At 40.9% G+C, this 23,658-nt stretch overlaps 1 protein-coding gene and 1 long non-coding RNA gene across 3 annotated transcripts in view; both read left to right on the plus strand.

Annotated features, from left to right (window-relative positions):
• The window catches only part of SWAP70 (switching B cell complex subunit SWAP70), a 35,770-nt gene extending 29,793 nt beyond the window's left edge, over positions 1-5,977 (plus strand). Inside the window, exons 10-12 of the mRNA XM_035119357.3 lie at positions 82-280; positions 399-495; positions 2,888-5,977. Of these exons, the coding sequence (XP_034975248.1) occupies positions 82-280; positions 399-495; positions 2,888-3,000 (409 nt within the window). The 3' untranslated portion in view covers positions 3,001-5,977. The remainder of the gene's footprint in view (positions 1-81; positions 281-398; positions 496-2,887) is intronic.
• A 3,293-nt stretch (positions 5,978-9,270) lies between these two features.
• LOC148687614 (uncharacterized) overlaps positions 9,271-23,658 on the plus strand; it is an 82,283-nt gene continuing 67,895 nt past the window's right edge. For both annotated transcript variants that reach the window (XR_015949342.1, XR_015949344.1), the window contains exon 1: positions 9,271-9,399. This is a non-coding gene — a long non-coding RNA (uncharacterized LOC148687614). The remainder of the gene's footprint in view (positions 9,400-23,658) is intronic.

Below are 23,658 nucleotides of genomic sequence, written 5' to 3' on the forward strand. Positions count from 1 at the left end.
TCTATTTTTGATTGTTAATCAAATAGATAGTGTTGTTCCTAATGTATACACTCTTTCCCAATCACTATAAACTCTTTCTAGACTACTGGAGGAAGAGTCTACCAAGAGAGAAGAACTGGAGAAATGGCATTTTGAGCAGCAGCAGGCCATTGAGGTGACTGAAGCAGAGAAGCAGGAGTTGGAAAACCAGGGAATGATGAAGGAACATGCTCTTCAAGTTGCCCTGCAACAGTTAGAACAACTGGAACTGGATAGGAAGGAAGCACTGGAACAATATGAGGTGAGCTAGTGCAATATTTTAGGTAGTAAAATGTTTGGGCAGTGGCACTAGCAGAAATCTTCTATCATTTGAGTATCCATGTATTGTTAATGCTTAAACCAATCTAATCTTGCTTTAGGAGGTCAAAAAGAAGTTGGAAGTTGCAGCAAACAAGACCAAGAGTTGGAAAGATAAAGTTGCTCACCACGAGGGATTAATTCGATTAATTGAACCAGGTAGGAAAGTACAGTTTTCATTCATGAATCCACACATGAGTGCTGCTATTTTTATCTCCAGTAACCTATTGTGGTTTCCAAGAAGTCTGAACTGTTACTGAGTCAGCCTGGGCTGCACTTCCTGTTAGTGAACTGGGAAATGCTGCAGACTGGAAAACATGATTTTTATTTTTATTTTTAAATCTGAATAAAGGGGACTGTGCTGCAAACAAACAATGCCAGATGAGATTGTAGGCAGCTGCATGGCAAGACTCCTCACAAGCACTCTTTGGTAGGGGTTTCCCCCCTATTTAAATGGTATATTGCATTTATTTTATACAGTAGGATCATAACTTACACGCATTTAACCTGGGTGATCACAGCTTTATGCGTTTGGTGGCCAGCAACCTGATATCACACATCTTAAATGCATGCAAGACAGGGAGCTAAAAGCTGTCAGAAATGCTTACTGGGCTCTGGGAGCATCTTAAAAGCTCTTTATGCACTGGGTTTTCCCACTGCGGAAAGCACTTTTAAGCTCTCAGACTCTTAACAGGCTCAGGGAAGGTCTTGTGCAGACTCTGGGAGGCTCCCACGAGATCTCCCAGAAACCTCCCAGAGCCCAGTAAGAGGGGTGGAGAATTTAAAAGCTCTTTGTCTTGCATTGTGAGCCAGGCCCACTCGGTGTGCTGGCTTCAGAAAAGTAGAGATGTTTGTGTGTTAGTGTGGTTCTGGGGTTGTTCTGACTGTATGCAATTTTGGCTTTACACACAGTCCCCCGGAACATAATCTCTGCATAAGAAGTGATCCTACTGTAATTATATTTTATAAGCCACCTGGGATAGCTTGTCAAGGAAGTGAAATGAAATTAATAAAGAAAATGGCAAATCCTACATGGTAGCACAATCCCATTTTTGTTTTGACTATTTCTATAACGTTTCACATTCCAGCTGTGGTGGAGATCATACTCTAGTTTTGTTCTTATCAGCTATGAGATGCATTTTAGTTCAATTTGAGCTTCAGCAGGGTACTTCTTAGTGTTTTTCCTGAAGCGAGGAAGTTGCTGTTTCAATTTCCTGTTTAATCATCCTTGTTGAGTAAAAACATAATGAAGGAAATATGTGATATATCAGCAAGCACTAACCATTCCTATGAGCTTAATCTATTGGTTCAGCAAGAGTCAGGTTTCTGAGTTAAATTCTGATAAGAGATATGCTGCTGCTTCAGTTGGCATTAGGGTAAGAGCTTCTCTATTACTCACTATGATCCAAAGACTATTTGAAAAGCTGGTGGATCTTGGAGAATTGGCTCTGACACATCATTACTAAACAAATTTATTTGACAGAATTTCCGCAAAATAGAATTAAACAGATTTCCAAGAAAATGTGCTTGAGATAAAATCCTGTTCACGCTTCCATAGTAATTTATTTATAAAATCCATATCTTGCTTGTTCTGTAAAGCAAAAGTTCAATACAATTTACAGTAACACAAACCCATTAATTCTTAAATATTTTCCCCATGAAAAGCCCAGAACAGTACTTGACTGATATTGGGCAATCGTTCCCTATATTTCTGGGGTTATTTGACGTCCATGGCTAATATTAACCATTTGTAAATACATACATACTATGAGTGGACATCTCATAAACGAAGCACAGGTTGGAGAGAAGGCTGATAATTCCTGACTCCAGGTGGCCCATTGGTGCAAACTACAGCTTGTGTACTGAGAAACTGGGCTCCAGGTAGCACAGCATGAAAAAAGGAAGATGTGATTAGCTAACTTTTTGCCTAGCTACATAGGTGCTGTGTAGTTCGTATATTAGGGCTCTTCATTGTAGAATGACTACAAGCCATTATTTTAACATTCTTAACACAGCAACTATTCTCAAATCATTTTAGGATGGTGGCTAGAATATTGTCTATCAGTCTTGGAAGCCTGGGTTCAAATCCCAACCTCATAGGCTTTAGAGAGCATCAGCCACGATCTTCAATTCTCAGTTCACCGTTTGGAAAATAGGAATGACAACGGAATTAGGTGCATGACATTTTGGGGATGAGAAGGATAATGTTTGCAAAAAAGGTCAAACACTGAAAAGTTATATTCTGGTTTAATAATAGGCACAGTTCTACAGAATTATAACGATCAGGTCCGATTTCGAACTTGCTATATAATTTTGAAAAATCTATCACCCTGAAATGAAAATGATATGAACATTGTTTGCTAGATCAGAAACCAAAGATTTCTGGGATTTCATGGGATGCACATCCAAGTGCCGAGATCTCTGTCCATGTGCATTACTTTCGATGGCATCTATATTATGGCACAACTTATTGCAAGTAACTAAGCAAGGCCAGATCTGGAATGGGTCATACCTATTTAAAGTACTACAAGTAACATATTGTGTCTTATAGGTTCCAAGAATCCTCACTTGATCACAAACTGGGGACCAGCAGCCTTCACTGAAGCTGAACTTGAGCAGAGAGAGAAGAGTTGGAAGGGGAAAAGGGGCACTTCTGAGCAATGAACGTTGTGTGTGTGTGTGTGTGTGTGTGTGTGTGTATAAGAAATCTAAAAGGAATAATTTTATACCAGCTTTGTTTCAAGGTTTCCATGAACAAGTTGCACCAGATTACAAAATATTAAATGCCTGGTGCACATTAATATCTAATGCATTTTCATGCTTGTACATACAGGGAGCATTATTATAGCAGAATTGGCAGGAGGTCAAAAGTGTTGGTTTTCTGCACACGAATTGTGTTTGAAATGAATTCTGTCGATCAGTGGTTCTCATACTTTTTCCTCCATGGACTACTTGAAAATTGCTGAGGATCTTTATGGCTCACTCAGTTTTGTTTTATTTTACTTTTTGCACGTAGTGGCAATTGTAATGCACTGCATTAGATACTGAATGACTTTTAAATTGCATTTAAATTGCTTCTTTTAATTCTTATACATTGTATTTTATTGTATTCCATAGAATTCAAACTGTAATGCAATAGAATATGATTTAAGAATTAAAGGAAACAATTAAAAATCAGTATGAATATTGAATGCAACAGACATGCCAGCGCCTGTTCAACCACATATCCACAGACCACCTGAATGAAGCTTATGGAACACCAGTGATCCATGGACTACCGTTTGGCAACCCCTGGTATAGATGAGGAAAATATGGGGGTTCTGATACTGACTTGATTTTTAGAATTTGGCACTGGCTTAAGGGAAGGAGAAGTGAAACAAGGCCCAATTGAAATACCTTTTCAGCTAACAAACTTTGAACTGGTTTGAGGCTGTAAAATATTATGTAAATTTTTCATCTCTGCATGCTACCACAGTCCACAGTCTCCTGGAGAAACACAGTAGCTTTAGCCGCTAAAACTGTGTGTTGAAATTCCCCATAATTCCTTTCTCTGTAGATATTGGGTGCTATTTCAGGAAAACAACTTTGTGGGAGTAGCACCTGAATCTTAACAAGTTTGAAGTATGTAAGGAGAAAGTGGGTGATTAGCAGTACTTTAAGCAGCACCTGGGCTTTGTTTGATTTTTCATCTTTTAGCAGTAGCTATCTGCAAATTTTGGACAACTGTTTGCAGTTTTTAGGAATATATGTTTTGTCTTTCTTGGGAGAAACCTTTTGTCAGAATTCTGGCAATCCTGTTCTATTTCTAGGAAGTCTGCTTAGGAATTCTTAGCCTAATACTGGCAAAGTGTACCCCTGAACATTTCACTTAACATACATTTAAATAATGTTTGTATTAGGAATTCTTATATGCAGTATTCCTGCTGCCTGTCTACCTTTGATAAACTCAAAAATTACAGTGCCAGGAAACCTGAAATATTGATGTGCTGGGGAGATTTCTCCCTCCCCTTGGGTGTGTGCTAAACTTTTCAGATCAAGCATTGTGCTTCAAACATATATCACTTAAGAAAAATCAGTATTGAATCTCTCTCTCCCTCGCTCTTACACACACACACACACACACACACACACACACACACACACACTTAATTTATACATATTCACTGTAGACTTGCATTGCTCAAACTTTTGATACCTGAGAAGCAGTCTTTCTTTCTGGGTTAAAATTAAAGGCATGCTTTGTTCTTCACTTAGATATATATCTCCATTCAGCTTTCAAAATAATGGACAGTATAATCTCTGCAACTGCAGGATAATAGTGTCCAATCCTACCTGCCAAGTGTTCCACACTCCCTTTTACCCAGTGAGTAATGGGTAGGGGTGGCACTGTGCTTTCTTGGGCAGTGCTAATGTTTCTAGGATTCCTCCTCCCTCTACTGTGCTGTAGGCTTTAAAGAATCTTGGAGTGTTGCTTGGGATGTTGCTGCAGCTCATATATTGGAGCAAAAAGGGAATCACTGCTGCATTGGGTGGCAGATGTTTTTGCCATAGCGGCTTAGTTTTTCAGGACACATTTTGTCAGTCCTTCTCATGGTGTACAACTTGGGAATTACTGCTGACAGTAGGCGTTTCTTTGACTGAAACAATTTGTGTAACTTACTATGAAAGTCTATGGATGCAAGCCTGTGTGCATACTTACCTGGGAGTAAGTCCCACTGAACCTACTGGGTCTTATTTCCTGAATAAACATGCAGAGGATTGCATTGTTTGCTAACCAACTACTTCTTGAATTACAGACACCTGCTCATGCAAATTGTTAACTAACTGTCCTTGCTTACCAAACTTGTACAGTTTTTCTGTACAGCCTGAATATTGGTGCAGCTAATACTTGGTAAATTATTTTGACATAAATGTAAAATTTAATATTTTATACTTAAGTATTTGAATATATAATAGTATGTATTATTCAATTATTTGTGCCTTCCTACCACAGGAACAAAAAGTGATAACCTTGAAGTAGGGTCTGTTCTCTGGAGCTCATGGCAGGCAGCGGGGTGCACAGAGGCAGAACTATGCAGCTCTTTCTATTCATTTGACTGGGATATACAAGAGTGTTTCATGTAAGTTGTCTTGAAGTTCATGGATTCTATCCAGTAGTAATGCCGGCTGAAGTGTGATCCCCATGCCCAGTGATTTTGGACTTTTACCAAGTAAGACAGGAGAGCATCAGCTATATTGGGATACTTGTGTAATTAGGTTATTTTTTTGTTTTATTAACTGATTTTTTAATTTAAAAAATCAACAAATGGTTATGTGCATGAATATTAATGAAATCCAGTTTCTCAGACTTTTAGTTGCTGTACAATAAGCATTCTTTTTATGCTGATGATGCATTCACATTGAATTACCAATACTGTACTAGCACTATTGTACTTGGTTAAAATCTGAGAAACAAGTTGTGATTGTATTTATGATGTCCAATTTAATGTGTAGTTTTAAGTTGCATTAGGTAATCTAACCATTAATATTTTTCCTTACTGCAGTAGTATATTGTAGCAGTTTAAGGAAGCACCAGTAATTCTTGTTTTCACATGTTCTGTTCATTTTTACTAGAGCATCTATTAAAACGAATTAAGTGTAATTTCCTTGCTTTCATTCATCTCTTAATAGGTCAGGGGTGGGGTGGGATAAATAGCATTAAATATCAAACTGAATGAAGAACATATTGCATCTTACAGGCACACTTCACCTTTATGTCTTAGGTAATACATGTCTGTATTACATCTCTTGTAATACATGTCTGAATTGTGTTGATACTTGAAGCCACTTCACACAATGACATAAACCCACATGTGTCTTGGTTGTAACATGAAACCCTGTGATAGAGATTTTGATGATCACAGTCTTTAATTCAGCAACACTGGAGCATGTTATGGAGTTTAATTGGGTGCACCTCTGTTAAGATTCTTAAGCGAACAAGATGTGGGCAGTTTCACCCACAGTTGATAGGGGAGGACCTACACAGACTCTGTGACCCCTTCTATTTTATATGTATCTTAATTCCTTCAAGAGATGGAATCAGGGCCGTCTTAAGCATATCGGGTGCCATGGTGCGAAGTTTGCTCCGGTGGCCCCCCCCCCGCCCCGTTTCCCACTGCGGCTGTCTGGCAGGCGCAGCGCCACTGCAGCGGGGGTGCCCCCCTGGCAGCCCTGCGCCACCCAGCCTTGCCTTAGAGCCGGCCCTGGATGGAATATTTATCCTTTCTCCTGTGCTTAGCCATCGGTTAATGGAAGAGCATATCCATTGCAACATAGAAGCTTCTGGGCAAAGTGTCTGGCAGGAGGTAGACCTCTGCCTGATACTGTGAACTATGGCTGTCAGATGGATTAGCCACTACTGGGATGGGTGAAATTATAGTCTGTGTCCTATATAAGGCAGTGAGTGTTTTGGGGTCCTCACCCACGACTTGCGGGCCACTTGAAGAACTTTTTACTTCGCTGGGATACTTCTCTGCTTCTCTCCAGCTCCGTCTTCCCATTCTATCTTCTGTTCCGAGGTTCTTGTTGACCTCAGCTGAATCATCTTCATTGTGTCTTACTCAGAGAAAAGTCATAGCCATTTGGTGGTGCTGAATAAGCATTTTCAGTCCTCATAGAGACCACACCATTTAGCCTCTGGTTCCATCAGTCTCCTGTATGCCTATTCTGTAGATTAGCAAAATAATGGTGCAGGCAAAGTGCTGCAGATTGCTTCTTCCTCTTCTTTGGCGATCACTCGTAGCTGAGTAAGATTGTCTTCCATAAACACAATTTTAACAATGAGTCTGTAAGTGACTGTGGATGCCAATTCTGGACCCACACGTCCTTCCACAGTGGGGACATTGGTTCTCGGGCGGGAGTTGATCATGGTGTGGATTTGCCAAGCGTGCCTTCCCCGTAGCACGTTTCTCCCTTGGGTTCTGAGTTCGAATGTCTTCAAAACCCATGACACCTTTGGTAAAGGCTGTTCTCCAACTGGAGCGCTCGCAGGCCAGTGTTTCCTAGTTGTCGGTGTTTATACTACATTTTTTAAGATTTGCCTTGAGACAGTCTTTAAATCTCTTTTGTTGACCACCAGCATTACAGTTTCCATTTTTAAGTTCGGAATAGAGTAGTTGCTTTGGAAGACGATCATCAGGCATCTGCAGAACATGACCAGTCCAACGAAGTTGATGTTGAAGAATCATTGCTTCAGCACTGGTGATCTTTGCTTCTTCCAGTACACTGATATTAGTTCGCCTGTCTTCCCAAGTGATGTGTAAGATTTTTCAGAGACACGGTTGATGGAATCTTTTGAGAAGTTGGAGATGGCGTTTGTAAGTGGTCCATGTTTCACAAGCATACAGTAAGGTTGGTAGTACAATAGTTTTGTAAACAAACATTTTGGTTTCCCTGCAAATTTCCCAGTCCTCAAACACTCTGCACTTTAATCAGGGGAAAGCTGCACTCGCAGAGCTCAGGCTATGCTGGATTTTGGCATCAGTGTTGACCCTTGTGGAAAGATAACTGCCTAGGTAGGAAAAGTGATCAACATTTTCCAATGTTACACCATTGAGTTGGATTTGTGGCGCTGCAGAGGGGTTATTTTGTACTTGTTGGTGCAGCACTTTGGTTTTTTGGATGTTGAGCGATAGGCCAAGCTTTTCGTAAGCTTCTGCAAAGATATTTAGGATGGTTTGGAGGTCATCCTCTGAGCATGCACACATTACGTTGTCATCAGCATACTGAAGCTCTATGAAGGAAGTTACAGTAACCTTACTCTTTGCTTTCAGCCTGCTCAGATTGAAGAGCTTTCCATCTGTTCAATATATGATTTCTACCCCAGTGGGGAGTTTCCCTTCAACAAAGTGTAAGATCATGGCAATGAAAATAATGAATAGAGTTGGGGCAATAATACAACCCTGTTTAACACCTGATCCCACTGTGAATGGTTTACTTTGAGAGCCATTGTTATCTGCGATTGTTGCTGTCATATTATCATGGAGGAGCTGAATGATGTTTATAAATTTATCTGGGCAGCCAATTTTCAGAAGGACAGTCCACAGGGCATTACAATTTACAGTGTTGAAAGCCTTAGTCAGGTTGATAAATGCCATATACAGGGGCTGGTTTTGCTCTCTGCATATTTCCTGAAGCTGTAGAGCGGTGAAAATCATGTCCACTGTCCCCCTAGAAGTCCGAAAAACATTTTGGGATTCAGCAAGGGTCACCTCAGATATTGTTAAGAGATGGTTTGCTAAGATCCTTGCAAGAATTTTGCTGGTCGCAGCTAATAGAGAGATGCCTCAATAGTTTCCGCAATCAGCTCTGTCACCTTTTTTTAAGAAAAGAGAATGATAATTTTGGCATCCCTAAAGTCTGCTGGGATCACTTCTCCTTCCCAGATTTTTTCCACGATGGCTATCAAGATTATACCTCAACGCAGGCTTCAAGGAAGGAAACCAAGGCACAAAATGAACACTCAAGCCCTTCAAGATCCCTTTAAGCAGGATTGCTTCCAAACGACTCTTAAGGACCATCTGCTTTCAGAATTCTCTGATAACATCGAGGAACACTGGATCAAGCTAAAAGCATCCATTATTTCCAGCCTGCACTGCGCTGGAAAGAACACTACCAACATCTCCTTAACCCTTACTTTCCAAGTCCCGGACTGCAGAATCCGGGACCGGCAGCTGTGTGACACCGGAAGTTGCGTCAACGTAATTTCCGGTGTTGTTTTGCCCTTCTATGGGCACCAAAAATGGCCGCCGGCGGCTTCGAAAGTCGCTTCTACGCATGTCAGGAAGTGCGTCAACGCAACTTTCGGTGTCGCTCTGCCCATCTATGGGCACCAAAAATGGCCACCACCGACACCGGAAGTCACGTCTATGCACTTCCGGACATGCGTAGATGCGACTTTTGAAGCCGCCAGCGGCCGTTTTTGGTGCCCATAGAAGGGCAAATCAGAAAAAAAATGGCCGCCGGCAGGAGAAAATAACGGAGAAAAACGGGAGACGAAGTGATACGGGGGACCACCGGAAAAAGGTAAGTAAATACGGGGGTTTCCCGGGGAAAATGGGGTACTTGGCAGCTATGCCTTAACCACAACTCCCCTGTAGCTGCTGAGGTCCTCTCACAAATTCCACAAAAACAAGTTAGAGATGAGTTTGCAGTATCTCCAAATCTGGGAGAGTTGTGTACAGCTATTAACCAAATGAAAAACAACAAAGTCAGTGGATCTGATGGGATACCTGCCGAAATCTTCAAAGTGGGTGGAATTGAACTTACACAACAACTTCACAAGCTGCAGATTGCATACCTATCAGCATTCATGTCGAAATGCAGTCTTCACAACTATTAGAGGTTCAAAGGTGGGCAGCCTCAATTAGTGTCATACTAGCCCAAAGCTGCCCAGTGAATTTCATGATGGAGGAGATTTAAGCCCTGTCCTTCCCAAAATTGTAGGAAAAAACCTTGATGCATCCGTTGTCATAAACTGTCCCCTAGTGGTGATATGCTAAAGGAGGAATGCATTGCACAAGAATGAATTTATTCAACTGGCATGTAAACAGAAGTCAGTCTTATTGACTTATGCCTGAAGCCAAATTCAACCCAGTTAGAATCAGTAAGCGAAAACCTGCCTACTCAAAATAGCTGACTGGCAAAACCAGACATTCACTATGCCACCCCACCCATTGTAACAAAGATTGCCTTGTAATACACAGCAAGAGCTGATAAGCTTAGAAGTTTTCATCATTGGAACTGCACACTTGTTTCAGTTGAGTAAGAGCTTTACTTGATAGGCTTATTTGATTCTAAGGGACACACTCATGATCTTTGCACCTGCACAAAAGCCATTCAGCATAAGGTTATATTCTGTCTCTGCAACAGAGGTAAGGAGCCTATGATCCTCAAGATGTTACAACTCCCTTCATACCTAATCCTTGGCTAAACTGGCTGGGAGTCCCAACAGCATCTGGAGGGCCAAATACTTCCTATTCCTGCCCTATATGACACATGCATACATACATACATACTGTGTGTGTGTGTGTGTGTGTGTAACATCATGGGGCAAGCATTCTAAATGATGAGAATTAAGGCTGCAGAGCTAAGCATACCTAAGCCTAGTGATTTCAATCTGGCCTTACAAATTTCAATGAGTTAAGGGTTACCCCGTGGCACAGGACTGGGCTGCATATCCCATACTGTTTTTAAGCTTCTCCCTGGCCCAACACTGTGAAGTAGCAGTGGCATAGTATGTCTTCAGATGAGCAAGATCTATTTGGAAAGAAATGTATAAACATCACAAGCCCCACAAGAAGAACTACTACATAGAATAGGTTTTCAGCAGCTTTATCCTAGGTTGTTAACATGAAGTGGTCACAACTGAACATCAGTTTATATCACACGTGCATGAATTGTGATTTCTTTGAACTGGCCCCACATCTCTGTAATGTTTCGCCATCTGGGATCTGTCAGGTACCACCATTCTAGATCTTTTGCAAAACCAGACGATGTATCTGTTTTCTTTGATTTACTTTTGAGATTGCTTGCTGGATTGATGGTTTTAGTTTTATCTTGTTACTGGATTTTTAACATTTGGGGAGCTGATTTGTTATTTATTTCTGGTTTTATTAAGTTTATGTTGTTGTAGCCTATTATATCTTGCAAGCCAACTTGATAGGTCTTTTGCCCTTAAAGGTGACCTACAATATTTTAAATCATCATAATCTTTTGCTAGCTGCAATGTTTAGGGGTGCTTTGACTTGAAACATTGGGCACACTGCTCCCCTTTTGGAACAGGTTAATTCTGGTTAGAGCAGAGCTTTCCAAACCTTCCATGTTGGTGACACACTTTTTAGACATGCATCATTTCACGACACAGTAATCCAGTTTTCCTAACAAACCAGAGGTTAAACTAACCCCTTTCCAGCCCCAGCAAGAGCACGGGGATTGTTCATGCGACACACCTACTCACTGCAGCCGACACACTAATGTGTTGCAACACACAGTTTGGAAAGCTCTGGGTGAGAGGGTGTCCATTTTTGTTAGTGGTTTGTCGTGTCAATAAATTTCAAGTGCTGGGATCTTCTCAAACCTTTTAGAAGAAAAGTGTCTTTCATGAGTGGGGAAGGGCCATGGCTCAGTGAAAGAGTACAAACTTTGCACAGAAAAGGCCCCAGGTTCAAACTCCTGCCGTCTCCAGGTAGTGTTGAGAAAGATCCTGCTTGAAACCTTGGATTGCTGCTGCCACTCATTGAAGACAAGACTGAGTTAAATGGGTCCATTAGCTGGTTTGGTATAAGGTCTATGAGCAAAAAACATTAGAAAAGTATTTTGTTTTGAAATATGAAGCCAGCACATGAATTGGTGCACTTTCGGGTCCTGTTTTTATTCCATGGACAATGCCTCAGCTTTGCCTACACATAGAACTAGCAGCACATCATCCTGGCATTTTAATACTGTACACTGTTATGATGAGACAATGTGTGCCTATTACCAGAAATGTCTTGCAGGCAATGTTGGCCTATTATGCTGAAGCCGTAAAGTTAAACCATAGTATACAGCTGCCCTGATGGAATTTCAGATATGATAAGAGAGACCTGTTCAGATAAACTTCCTTTATCAACATAAATCCAGTGAGAACTTACACATTTGTCACTGAGATGGCACCTTTCCTTTATGTTTTTCTCTTTCATATCAAATCTGATGCAGCCTGCCTTTCTCCTACAGTTCCTCATCAGTATTATATTATTTCCCTCCAGAAGATTACATTATTGCAGCCAGCACCCTTGCAGTGGCATTCTTTGCATTCTCTAATTGCGCTCAAAACAATAGTTGCTTGCCAATTGTTGTTCTGGCAATGGAGTTAATTATAGAGGAACACCTACCAGCTGTCTGTACTGGTTGACTTTGCCTGGCTGCAGGCTAGAAAATCTGACTGGGTGAAAGGGCAGCAGTGATTATGTTTCTTAGAAAAGTCGTGCTGTTTAAAATAAAGCGTGTTTTGAAGCACGTTCTCACTTTTGTCTTAGAATGTTCTAATAGGATCTTTGAAAAATGTTGAGCCACAGCTATATAAGTACACATAGGCTTTATCCTTACGCTTGTACTAGCTGTCCCTAGACATGAAAGCTCAACACCAGTCCCATCCACTGGCCACAAAGAACAGGGAGGGAAGGGAATTAAGGGTGGTGGAGGTGTGTAGGAACCATCTTTATTTTCTTACATTGATGCACATGAGGATGGAGGATTTGCTCCTATCTGTACTGAGATGGAGGTGTGTGTGTGTGTGTGTGTGTGTGTGTGTGTGTGTGTGTGTGTGTGTGTGTAGGGACCAGAATGCACATTCTAGCTTAGGCAAAAAGCCCTATGCATTAAGAGGGGAGATGTTGAAACAAATAAGGATTATGGAGGTGAGGTTAGGGGCAAAATGGAGTGTGAGAGGCAGGGGGCACCAAATTTGGCATTGCACAGGGCACCACTGAAATTTGAGACCCCACGGTCTGCTACTGCCAAAACTTTAGGTATGTATGGTTAAAGTCGATTAAGGGGTTTGGTTATCCTAACATAGGCAACTTCTAAGAAGAATAAGACTCTTTGTAGTTTGGGAAGTGTCAGCGAAAACATTTAAGAGTGTGGGATGAATGATTAATGGGCAGACGTATAACCACCCTACAAGCAAATCAGGATAAATGCTCATTGGTGCATCATCTTCCAGTAAACAAAGCAAAACAAATGCCCATAGGCTAATCTCAGTGTAAACTTTGTGTATGGAAACCAGGATGGATAAACGGGTCACCTGGAGGAGCCGGTTGATTACCAGGCAAATGGAATGAGCTGCTCAACCCATCCTGAGTTTCACTCTGAGAGCTGGCCTAGAGCAGCTTGCATCTCCTGGCTGTGGCAAGGGGCCAGACGCTGTCCAGAATCATTATTCATGAATTACCTTGTGCTCAAATTGCCAAAGGTTTCATTAGGTTCCATGCAAATTAAACAGCCTTTGGCTGTCTGAAATTACATCAAGATGCATGGAAAAGCAAAGGAGGCCTTAAAGCTGCTCATTATTGCCTTCTTAATAATTTACAGATATGCAATAATAGATTATGCAGCTGTAAATCAAGGCTGGGGAAGACCGTTCAGGTGTTCTGAACAACACTTGTCACCATCCCTGCCCATTGACCATGATGGCTCAGGCTGGTAGATGTCCAACAACATCACAGGGTGGCGGGAGGTTGATTTGGGTTTTTGTATGTTATTTGTGGTTTAAGATTGTGATCTGGCCTGCTGTATACATAAATGCAAGTTGCAAGACCTGTGGATATGATTGATTGATTGATTGATTTATTATTATGGTTCTTGACCAGCACACATAAATATGCGATACATAAAAGCAATAAAAGAAAACAAGAATATCTAAAAATAGACAATAAGCATAAGTTTTAACAATTGGTTAAAATAAAGCTAATTAAAAGGAGTATTACTACTTAGGGAGGTAGACTGCAGCAGTTAATGTCACTGGATCCTCTTTAGCTAGTCCTGAAGATGTTCTGAGGATATTTGGACACTGCTAATTAGATTGGACCGAATTTTTATGGCTCTAGCACAGAATTTGGCTACCTTCGCTGACACATTAGGGTTAGCGTCGGAAAGAAGCCACTCTATATAGAAATTATCCGAGCGTCCAGGTAGCTCTGCTAGTATGGTGTGGATAAGCTCGCCTCGCACCTCCTCGTAGAAGCAGCATCGCAGAAGTATATGGCCGATAGATTCCACTTCTCCTGATCCGCACAGGCAGCAACTCTCACATAGAGGGATCCGTTTGTACTTGGATATGCTTGGCTTTCATCCAATTTATTTTCAGATTTTTAAGAAGACGCAGCAGTTTATGAGCACTAGATGGCAGACGCAGCCTATGAAACAAGTTCAGCATGAGTAAGTTTTGAAGGGAAGGAGGGCTAGGCAGTCACTTGATAGATCTATTCCCTTTACAGAGCAGCGGGGATCTTTTTTCAAGTGTTTTTTCTTTTAATGCTGAACACTAAATTGTCTTTAGCCACAGAAATTATTCCAGAATAAGCAATGGATGAGTTGACCAAGCAGCAGTTGGTATTACCAAAACAAAGAAAAAGAAAAAAGGAAATGTCTTAGGGTACACATAGGATCTTATGGTCAGTAGTTGGAGGTATGATGTATTTAAGGGCCACATCATCATCTATTCATTTATTTTATTGTGATATGTGAAAGCCTTGGATTTTTCAAGAAGACTAAGGACTTGACTAGACAATAAACGGAAGGAACTGACTGAATGAATGTGCAGAACACCTGTGTTTACTGGTGTCCTCTTACTGGCATAATTGTACATAATGTGGCTTAACATACAGAGAACTGAGGCACCACACACACACACACACACACACACACACAAAATTACTTTAAAAACCAATAAAATGCACACATAAAAAGATATAAAGCGCAGGGTAAAAGTAGTCCTTCAACAAGTGACTGAAGTAAGAAAACATCCAATATTTACAATGTCCAGGGTAGTTACCCATGTTCTCTTCACTCAAGAGGGTACTGATCCTTCCATATTCTGTTTGAGAAGTATATTTGGTTTTCACATAGTACAAGCAGTGAGATTATAGATCTAGTTTAAACACCAAGAGAAGGCTCTCTCACATATGTAAATTTTGTTATGCATACTATATGAAGTCCAGAGGTGTCTGAGAGTGAATTTTAGTTTCCAAATATGGTAAGTTTTCAAATAAGGGTGTTGTCATCGGTGTTTACTTCATTCAGTACTAGCAATGTCACGTTTCACTAATCTTTGCCTTAGCAAAAGGGTTGCCGAGAGTTTAGCCAACTGTGCTAACACTTTATAAGCTCCACTATTTAAAAACACTTCCTCATATTACAGCTGTAAAGTACAATACAAAAGGGAAAGAGCAATTTGCTCTTAATATAGTTTCTGAGCTCCTCTGTTGGCAGAAATGGCTTGCTGGCAGCTTCCACATGATGGAAAAGCCTCTGCCTGCAAACTGAGGCAAAACATGGATATAGGCCTCCATTTCTTAGTATTAGTCTTTGGAAGCAACTGTATACTGGCTGGGAAATCCTCACTGGCCAGAGCACTCACGGGACTTGAGCGCTATTTGTAAATTAAATTCCATTCTATACTGCCGTGGACTCACTTAATAATAGTCCTTCTAAGAGATCCTTACATCACTAGGACATCAAGTTACTCTCCAACACTGCCAACTTGTTCTGTCCTTACAAATGATACATTTTTAGAATATCTCAGTTATAGACTCTTATCTTATTCCCAAGGCTCCTCAAACTCTTGTCTGAAGGACAGGTTCTTGCTCCTTTTGCACAATTAGCCTGATAAGGTAAATCAAAGCACTTCCAGATAAGACTGAGGTACTGCTAGTGGATGGATGGGAGATTGCCTACTCTTGATGGGGTTACACTCCCTCTGAAGGAGCAGGTATTTAGCTTGATGGTAGTTCTGGATCCTTTGCTGTCGCTTGAGGCTCAGGTGGCCTCAGCGGCACAAAGTGTCTTCCATCAGCTTTTGCTGGTGGCTCAGCTATGCCCCTATTTGGACAGGGATAGTCTAACTACTGTTGTCTATGCTCTGGTAACATCTAGGTTTGATTACTGCAATGTAGTATAGATGGAGCTGCCTCTGAAGATGGTTCAGAAATTTCAGCTGGTGCAGAATTCAGCGGCCAGGTTTCGCATTGAAGCAAGACATACAGGTATAACACCAATGTGGCCTGATTGCTCTAGTGCCGATCAGTTTCCGGGCCCAATTTCAAAGGGTTGGTTTTGATCTATAAAGGCTTAAACAGCTTAGGACCACAATACCTGCAATCATCATCTGAGGACCTTCTTTGTGTGTCTTCTCTGTGATAATAATAATAATAATAATTAAAAAAAATAATTTTATTTATATCTCGCCCTCCCCAGTCAAAATCAGGCTCAGGGTGGCTAACACCAATAAAATTACAATAAGATATAAAAGAAAAGAAAACAATTAAAATACAGATTAAAATACAATATTAAACTTTAAAATTTTAAATGCAGCCTCATTTTAAGTAGTCCATAAATCCAAACCATGAGGGAGGAAAACACAGGGGTCAGACTGAATGTGAGAGGTCTGGAGGGCAGCAATGTGAGAACAGACCTTTTCTGCATTGGCTCCCTGCTTGTAGAATGTTCTCCCCTTTGTTACATATCTTTAGACACCAGGCAAAAACATTCTGCTTCTTCCATTCCTTTGGCTAATTAAACCAGGCATCCCCAAACTTGGCCCTCCAGCTGTTTTGGGACTACAATTCCCACCATTCCTGACCACTGGCCCTGTTAGCTAGGGATGATGGAAGTTGTAGTCCCAAAACAGCTGGAGGGCCAAGTTTGGGGATGCCTGAATTAAACAATCTATGGTCTTTTAAACGGGGGGGGGGGCTGGTATTGGTTTTTTTATATATATAAAAAATCTATGTATGTTTATGTTTTCAGATTGTAAACTGTCCTGTGATCTTCAGATGAAGGGTGGTACAGAAATTAAATAAATAAATAACATAAAAATAATTAATAAATTTGGGGAAGGAAGAAGGGGTAAATAGGAAGGCCAACACCCATACAAATGGGCTTCTGTCAAATTATCAACCTGACCAAAGCATGCAGAGGAAGATTCTCCTAAGGTTTATCAAATATGCGTGTTTGTGTGCATACAGGTGTAGGAGCTCACCCACCATTAGATTCACAGTTAATTGGGTTGAAATATGCTGAAGGTAATTGATCACAATATGTTGTGGTGGTTTTGCTGAGGTGTGTGTATGCAAATTCATGTTAAGTTCTGCCGTTGTTTCAGGTTGAGGACAAAGCTTAGATCTATTTTATGCAAAGCTATATTCTGCTTCCCTCAAAGAAGCACAGGGCACAGGCTATCTGACCTGTAGCTGCTATTTTTATTTCATTTCCCCTGTGGCTCTGCTCAAGAATGAACTCTGTTAGCACACCCACAGATGAGTCCAAACAAACAGTTTGGGATGCAGACTATCTGCAAGACAGAGAGATGATTTAGCTATTGCTTGCCCCTTTCGGTTCTGAGTTCTTATTCCCCTTAGCAACACACTGGCTGTAAGAGAAAAACTTATTCATCCTCTAGAAATGTAATATTTACTCAAAACAATTTTATTTGCCTTGGCTTCCTCCTGGTGCCTTAAAGTGATAGCCAACATCAAGTACTTAAAAAGCCAGCATGTGCATATGACTCATATTTGTTATCCTTATTAATAAAAAAGCACATGTTTTTTGCTGTTTGGTGCAATCATGTGGGATTCAGGTCTGGAGCACGTCTTAAGCATAGCCTGTCTCTCGAATCTGCAGAGATTTGCCCTGCTCCATATTTAGACCTTGTGGGTGGAAGGCTAGGTAGAAGCCAACTTTTTATGCCATTACATCACAAGAATCAAGGACTTTAGGCTGAGGGGTCCAAGACAATTAATGAAGAGCAGCTGTTCACATGTAAATCACAATAAGTATGTAAGTATTAATAAAAGAGATTTTATTCACAGCAGGATAATCTCATAGTTGAAATTAAACATGCACACACAGCCTTAAAGATAACTGGAAAAGGATTAGCATTCACAAAGCAAAGGTCCAGCTAAGCTCTAATTAACTGAGTTGTTAGCAAAGCTATTTACATCAACCAACAGACATTGCCCACCCAGTTATTTCACAAAATGGCAGAAGCAATTACCAAAATTGAATCACTGCCCTATCTTGGCATGTCAAAGAGGTGACCAAAATGTGACTCGTATGGTTGTGGGCATGCGTGGGCAGGCAGAGAATGAACAGGTTTTGAGTCTTCTCCATGAGGCACTTTTGAGCTACCTGTCTAGTTTGAAATTGAATTTTCTTTCTTAAGATGGCATTGGGAAAACAACAGAAATCTATCTGCTAGAGCTAGCCACATATTTCTCAGGTTGTCTTAGCAGGCTGGGCAACATCTGTTCACCTTATCTAAAAGTGCATTTTTAAAAAGAGAGAGTCTGTCCAGCTTCTTCCTACTTCTCTGTGCACTTATATATATTCCATGGGTCTGCCGTATCTGAGATTCTGCTAGAAAACACAGCCAGGGGTTGTAGGATAATGCCTAAGTGGGGAATAAATGGCAGCAGCCTCCCACAACAATACATTCTCAGACAGATGGTCCAACTCACTTTGAGCTGTCAAATATTCCCTACACTTCTTCACTGAGTTAAGCAAGTTCTTACCTATTATGATGAATAATGTTCATATATGCTCACAGCAGGATGTGCAGGATGTTAGGGGAGGAGTATCATCTCTGGTGGGAGATATGTTATGCCTCTTCTGGGATAGTTTGTCCACCTTTCATCCCCGCCCTGCACTCAGCTCTCATCTGTGGCTCCTAGAAGCTGTCAGCATGTGACAGTGGCCACACCCTGGGAAACGGCTTTGATTGGCTGGCTAAACAGGTGAGGGTAGTTGATGGGTCTCAAGCCCTCCGTGAGTAAGTTGCAGGCTGCAACTTAGATGAGCAGGACATTGTGGGGTTGATTTGCAAAATATGTATATGTGGGATTTATCAAAACCACTTTAAATCTGTGGTGTGTGGTGTGGTGTGTACACACCCTAGGAGGATCCTGACCACATCAGCCAGGCTTCAAAGTGCTTTGGGCCAAGGCAGAATGTTTTCCAAAGCTCCAAACCAAGGTACTAACTGGATCTTGTGGTTGGTGCACTACCTCGTATACATTTCATCTCAAAGAGGAAATGTGCCAAGATCCTTGTTGCTGAGACATTGGGAATATGGCTGTCAAAGAAGAACTATGTAGTCATTGGTCAGTTTAAGAGAATCGGGGAATGGAGTATGTGCAAGAAGGAGATTTACAGCAATATCTGTCTCAGGAAAGCAATAGTATCTTAAAAGGGCAAGCCTGCTTTTGTCGACCAAAATGTAGCAATTCCAGCTCCCCCCACCCTTTTAAAGCTGTACCCTGGTCATGTCTCTTAGCACATAGTCTTTCATCTGAAACCAAAGTGATAAGATAAGAGCTGACCAAAGGTCAAATGAGTCTAGCATTTTGTTGTGACGGATGGTCAGCCAGAAGCTTCTGTGAAGCCTACAATCAGGGCATGACACCCAGGAAAGCAGGAGTGATTCACATTCTCAACATTTGGAACAGCACATCACCAGAGTCTACCATGTGTATCAATTTGCACCAAACTATCTGTAACACTGTTGGAGCACTGGTGTCATTTTCACTTCAAAACTTCAATGATGGGAGTTATAATTAAATGAAACTTTTGTGGTCTTGACTGTAGAGCTCTTCTGGCTCATGAGATTTATTGGAACTTGAAATCAGTGGAATCTTTAACCACTTTCCTTGTAAATGAGAGTGCACTGGACAAAAAGACAAAAGTATGTGATATCAGAGAGCTGACTCAGTTCCTGGAATCCTCGGGGACAGAAATGCTGATAAAATGAGAGGCAACCCTTTATGTGATGAACCCAAACAACATTTGTCTGAAAACAAGGACTGTAGCAAGGATGCAATTTACTACAAGATTGCTGACGAGGAAACCCTTAGAAGGCAAGAGATGGAATTGAACATATTTTACCAAGTTTGGCTACAGCTATAGAGTAAAGGAAATTGTGAAAGAGAAAAGGAGGTTCCAATTTTGTTATTTGCCACTGGTGCCGAAAACTGGAAAGGATTTTTATTAAAAGTAGACTAGTTACATTCTTAGGCTGTGTCTGCAGCTTTAAATCCAGATGCTGTGGAAGTACTTCTTAATGCAGGTGAAAAATGCAACTCCTCCCAATGGTGACATTCCTTTAAATAAAAAAGCGATCAATGTTTCATTACGCACATTGTCTAAACCTAGACACACACCAATGCTGACTTGGACTTGTGGAAATCTATAAATGTAGATGTGAGCTTGGACTGATTTCCCCAGGCTCCAGTCATTGCTTTGATGTTGGGAAGCAGTGCTTGGACAGATTATCCAAAATTTGTGATGTTTACAAATGGAACCCCTGGAGAAGAAAAAGAAAGTATTGTTCTGTGTGAGTAAAGACATCATGGACTGTGACATCCTCCAAAAATGATGGAGACTTTTCAAAATACCTATTCAGTGCCATAAATACACCATAAATAGAGGTCATTAAATGACAGGGAACAAGAGCTTTCCAATGTAAACAAATAAATTCTGCATTGTACTGCCCTCTCTGGCCTTATAAAACCAAGTCCAGCCGAGGGGTTGCAATACATTGCATGGCAATAGAACCTAATAGAAATGAAGCTGAGGGGGTGGGCTTTGTCACTGCTGTTCCAAAACTTTAAACGACACGAATGTGAAATTATAAGTCTGTCCATACTTGCCCCATGATTTACTCCCTGCTGTTATTTGATGCTGCGGAATTGCAAAAGACTGGAAAATATTATGATTTAATAGGAAAAATTTGGAGTAAATTTGGAAGAAGGAAAAGGAAAAGAAAAGAATCCTAGAATGGCAGGCACTATTACAAACTAAAAACACAGCTTGACTCTGGAACTTTCTTGTTAAGTTTATAGTTTAGTGCTAATGGGTTCGGCAAACAAACACTTGTGTTTATTGTGACAGAATGAACAGAATGTACTATGGGGACAGCATGATTCACATTTCCATAGGAGGCTTGCTGACTGAATTAAATGTTGTGCCCCTCTGCTGTGGTTTGTTGAACATGCTGTGTTTGTCGATATGCTGCAGCCTTGTTCCATGAAAAGCTGATATCTGAGGTTGATAAAATATATCTGAGGTCTTCCTAGTAAATCAGCCTTGCTGTGGGTCTGTCTATTAAGTGGCTTTATTGTCTCTGGCTGCTTGTTTGATATTTATTTATACATTATTAATGTTTTTATTTGTAAATAATTTGACTCATAAATGTTTATTTGTCCCCCACTCCCCCCCCCATTGGAACCTAAAGCAGTTACTATGATACAAAAACAAATACAGACAATTAAAAATGCTATCTGCTGACAATCAGCCAAAGAAGAAGAAGAAGAAAAAGAAGAAATGAAATCATAGAATCATAGAGTCCAGATTGATCTTAGTCTGGACCCCTGGGTTCTGAAATGAGGGGAAAGACAGATACGCAGTTGCTATGCTGACTAGGCCTTTGCTAAATTGCTACAGTGGACCATATTCTGAAAAAGGTATGAATTTGCATACTTATAGCCGCTCTGGGCCCAGAGTATACACTGGAAAGACCCCAGGACAGGTATGCTGAATTACAACTCCTACCAGCTCCAGCAACCACACCTCCTCTAGGTAAATGTCTGCCAACCTTTTTGGGCCAATGGGCACATTTGGAATTGTGAGAAAGTTCCATCTGCAGTGGGGGCCTGTAGAACAGGCCAGGCCACTGCAAATGAGCTGAGCAGGAAGAACAAACATTTTCTCTTGGGTTGGATTTTTGAGGGGATATTCACTGAGTTCACATCCACACCATACACTAAAAGCAGTCTTATACTGTTAAGTATAGTCATTTGATTCACTGACCGTGGTAAATACTTGCGTGCATTTTTACCATGTGTTTAAATGTGATTGGTTGGGGTAACTGAATTCTAGAGAGTTCTCTGGTAGTTAGTTCTCATGTGATTGGCTAATGTTGGTCACATGGGAGGTGTCTAGTAAAGGAGAGACTTCGTTTTATGTGAAGCAAGATGACTGTGTTTTAGAACCCACTTGTGAATGTTGCTAAGTTGGATGGATTGTTGGAGTGCTTCTTCTCTGCTTTGAAAGAAAGAGCAAAGCTGCAGCAGAAGGTAAAAGTGGAAAGAAATCTCTCAGAGGAGCGGCAAGGCATGGCCTAATTGAGATATAGAAGGCTGAGTGCTGAGCTCTGGAAAGAGAGGAAAATACAGTTTTTTTGGCAGTTAGAAGAAGAGACTGTAAGCCCATGCTTGGATAAGCATGTGACTATAAATATTATGTTTTAATTTATCTATAAGTTTATGCAAGTAACGTTTTTGAATGTTAAGTCTGGACATTGGTTTAATTTTCAAAGAAGGGTGTCAGCCATATACACAATTTGAGCTTCTTAGCTGTGACATTCCGCTACCCTTTCTTCAACATTTACCACTTTAACAGTCGTAGCTTATGGTAACTATAGTTTGTTAAGCATGGAGGGAACAAACCACAGTTCCCAGGATCTTTGCGGGACTGTCAAAGTGGTATGAAAGTGCTTTTATGTATGGTGTGGATGTGACCTGTTACTTTTTGTTATGCACCACAAAATGTACCAGCAGGCACACTGTTGCCTCTGGATGCCCTCATGGCAGCTCCAGCCCCAGGAGTACATCCCTAAAGCAAAGGGAAACTGTTTTGGGGACAGTAAACAAAAGTAGCATGGTGAACTTTCGGCCTGGTGACCTGACCAGTCATTTACGAACAGAGAACCAAATTTTGGTTGTAAACAAATGAGAGATGAAGGGATCCAATTAGCAAGCAGGAAAAGCTTTCTGGGATGTGAGGGAGCTGAGAGAGGTCTTAGACCAGGCATTCCCAAACTTGGCCCTCCAGATGTTTTGGGACTGCAACTCCCATCATCCCTAGCTAACAGACCAGTGGTCAGGGACGATGGGAATTGTAGTCCCAAAACATCTGGAGGGCCGAGTTTGGGCATAAATAATAATAATAATAATTTATTTATACCCCGCCCATCTGGCTGGGCCTCCCCAGCCACTCTGGGCGGCTTCCAACAGACATTAAAATACAAAAACCTTTAAACATTAAAAGCTTCCCTAAACAGGGCTGCCTTCAGGGATGCCTGTCTTAGACCATGCTTCTCTAGGCTCCATAATAGCTTCATCTCTATTTCACACAAACAGCTTCCTCTCCCATATCTATCTTATTTTTTGTGCTGTAGTATATCTCTTCTCTGGAATGCACACAGTAAGAAGAAAATGTTCCTTTTGGATTGCATTCTTGATGCTTGTCAAAACTTTGCCTTGAGACAGGCTTTACTGTGTTGAGTTTTCCACATACATTTTGTACAGTTTTTTAAACTTGTTTCAGGAAATATTACTTCTACCTTAGCAAAAAAAAAATCCTTGTGATTTTTACACATAGCTAGATTTTATCTGATGTTCATGATATGGACAGCTTTGAAAAGATTTTCTTTCCCCCCAGATTTCTTTTCTTCTTCCTTATTACATTTTATTTATTCCTGGGAGGGGTTCAGGCTGCACTATTTTATTTTGGAACATTTTTGTTTAGTGCTTC

This window comes from Zootoca vivipara, chromosome 1 (genome assembly GCF_965207765.1).
Source record: "Zootoca vivipara chromosome 1, rZooViv2.hap1.1, whole genome shotgun sequence".
Lineage (NCBI taxonomy): Eukaryota > Metazoa > Chordata > Lepidosauria > Squamata > Lacertidae > Zootoca > Zootoca vivipara.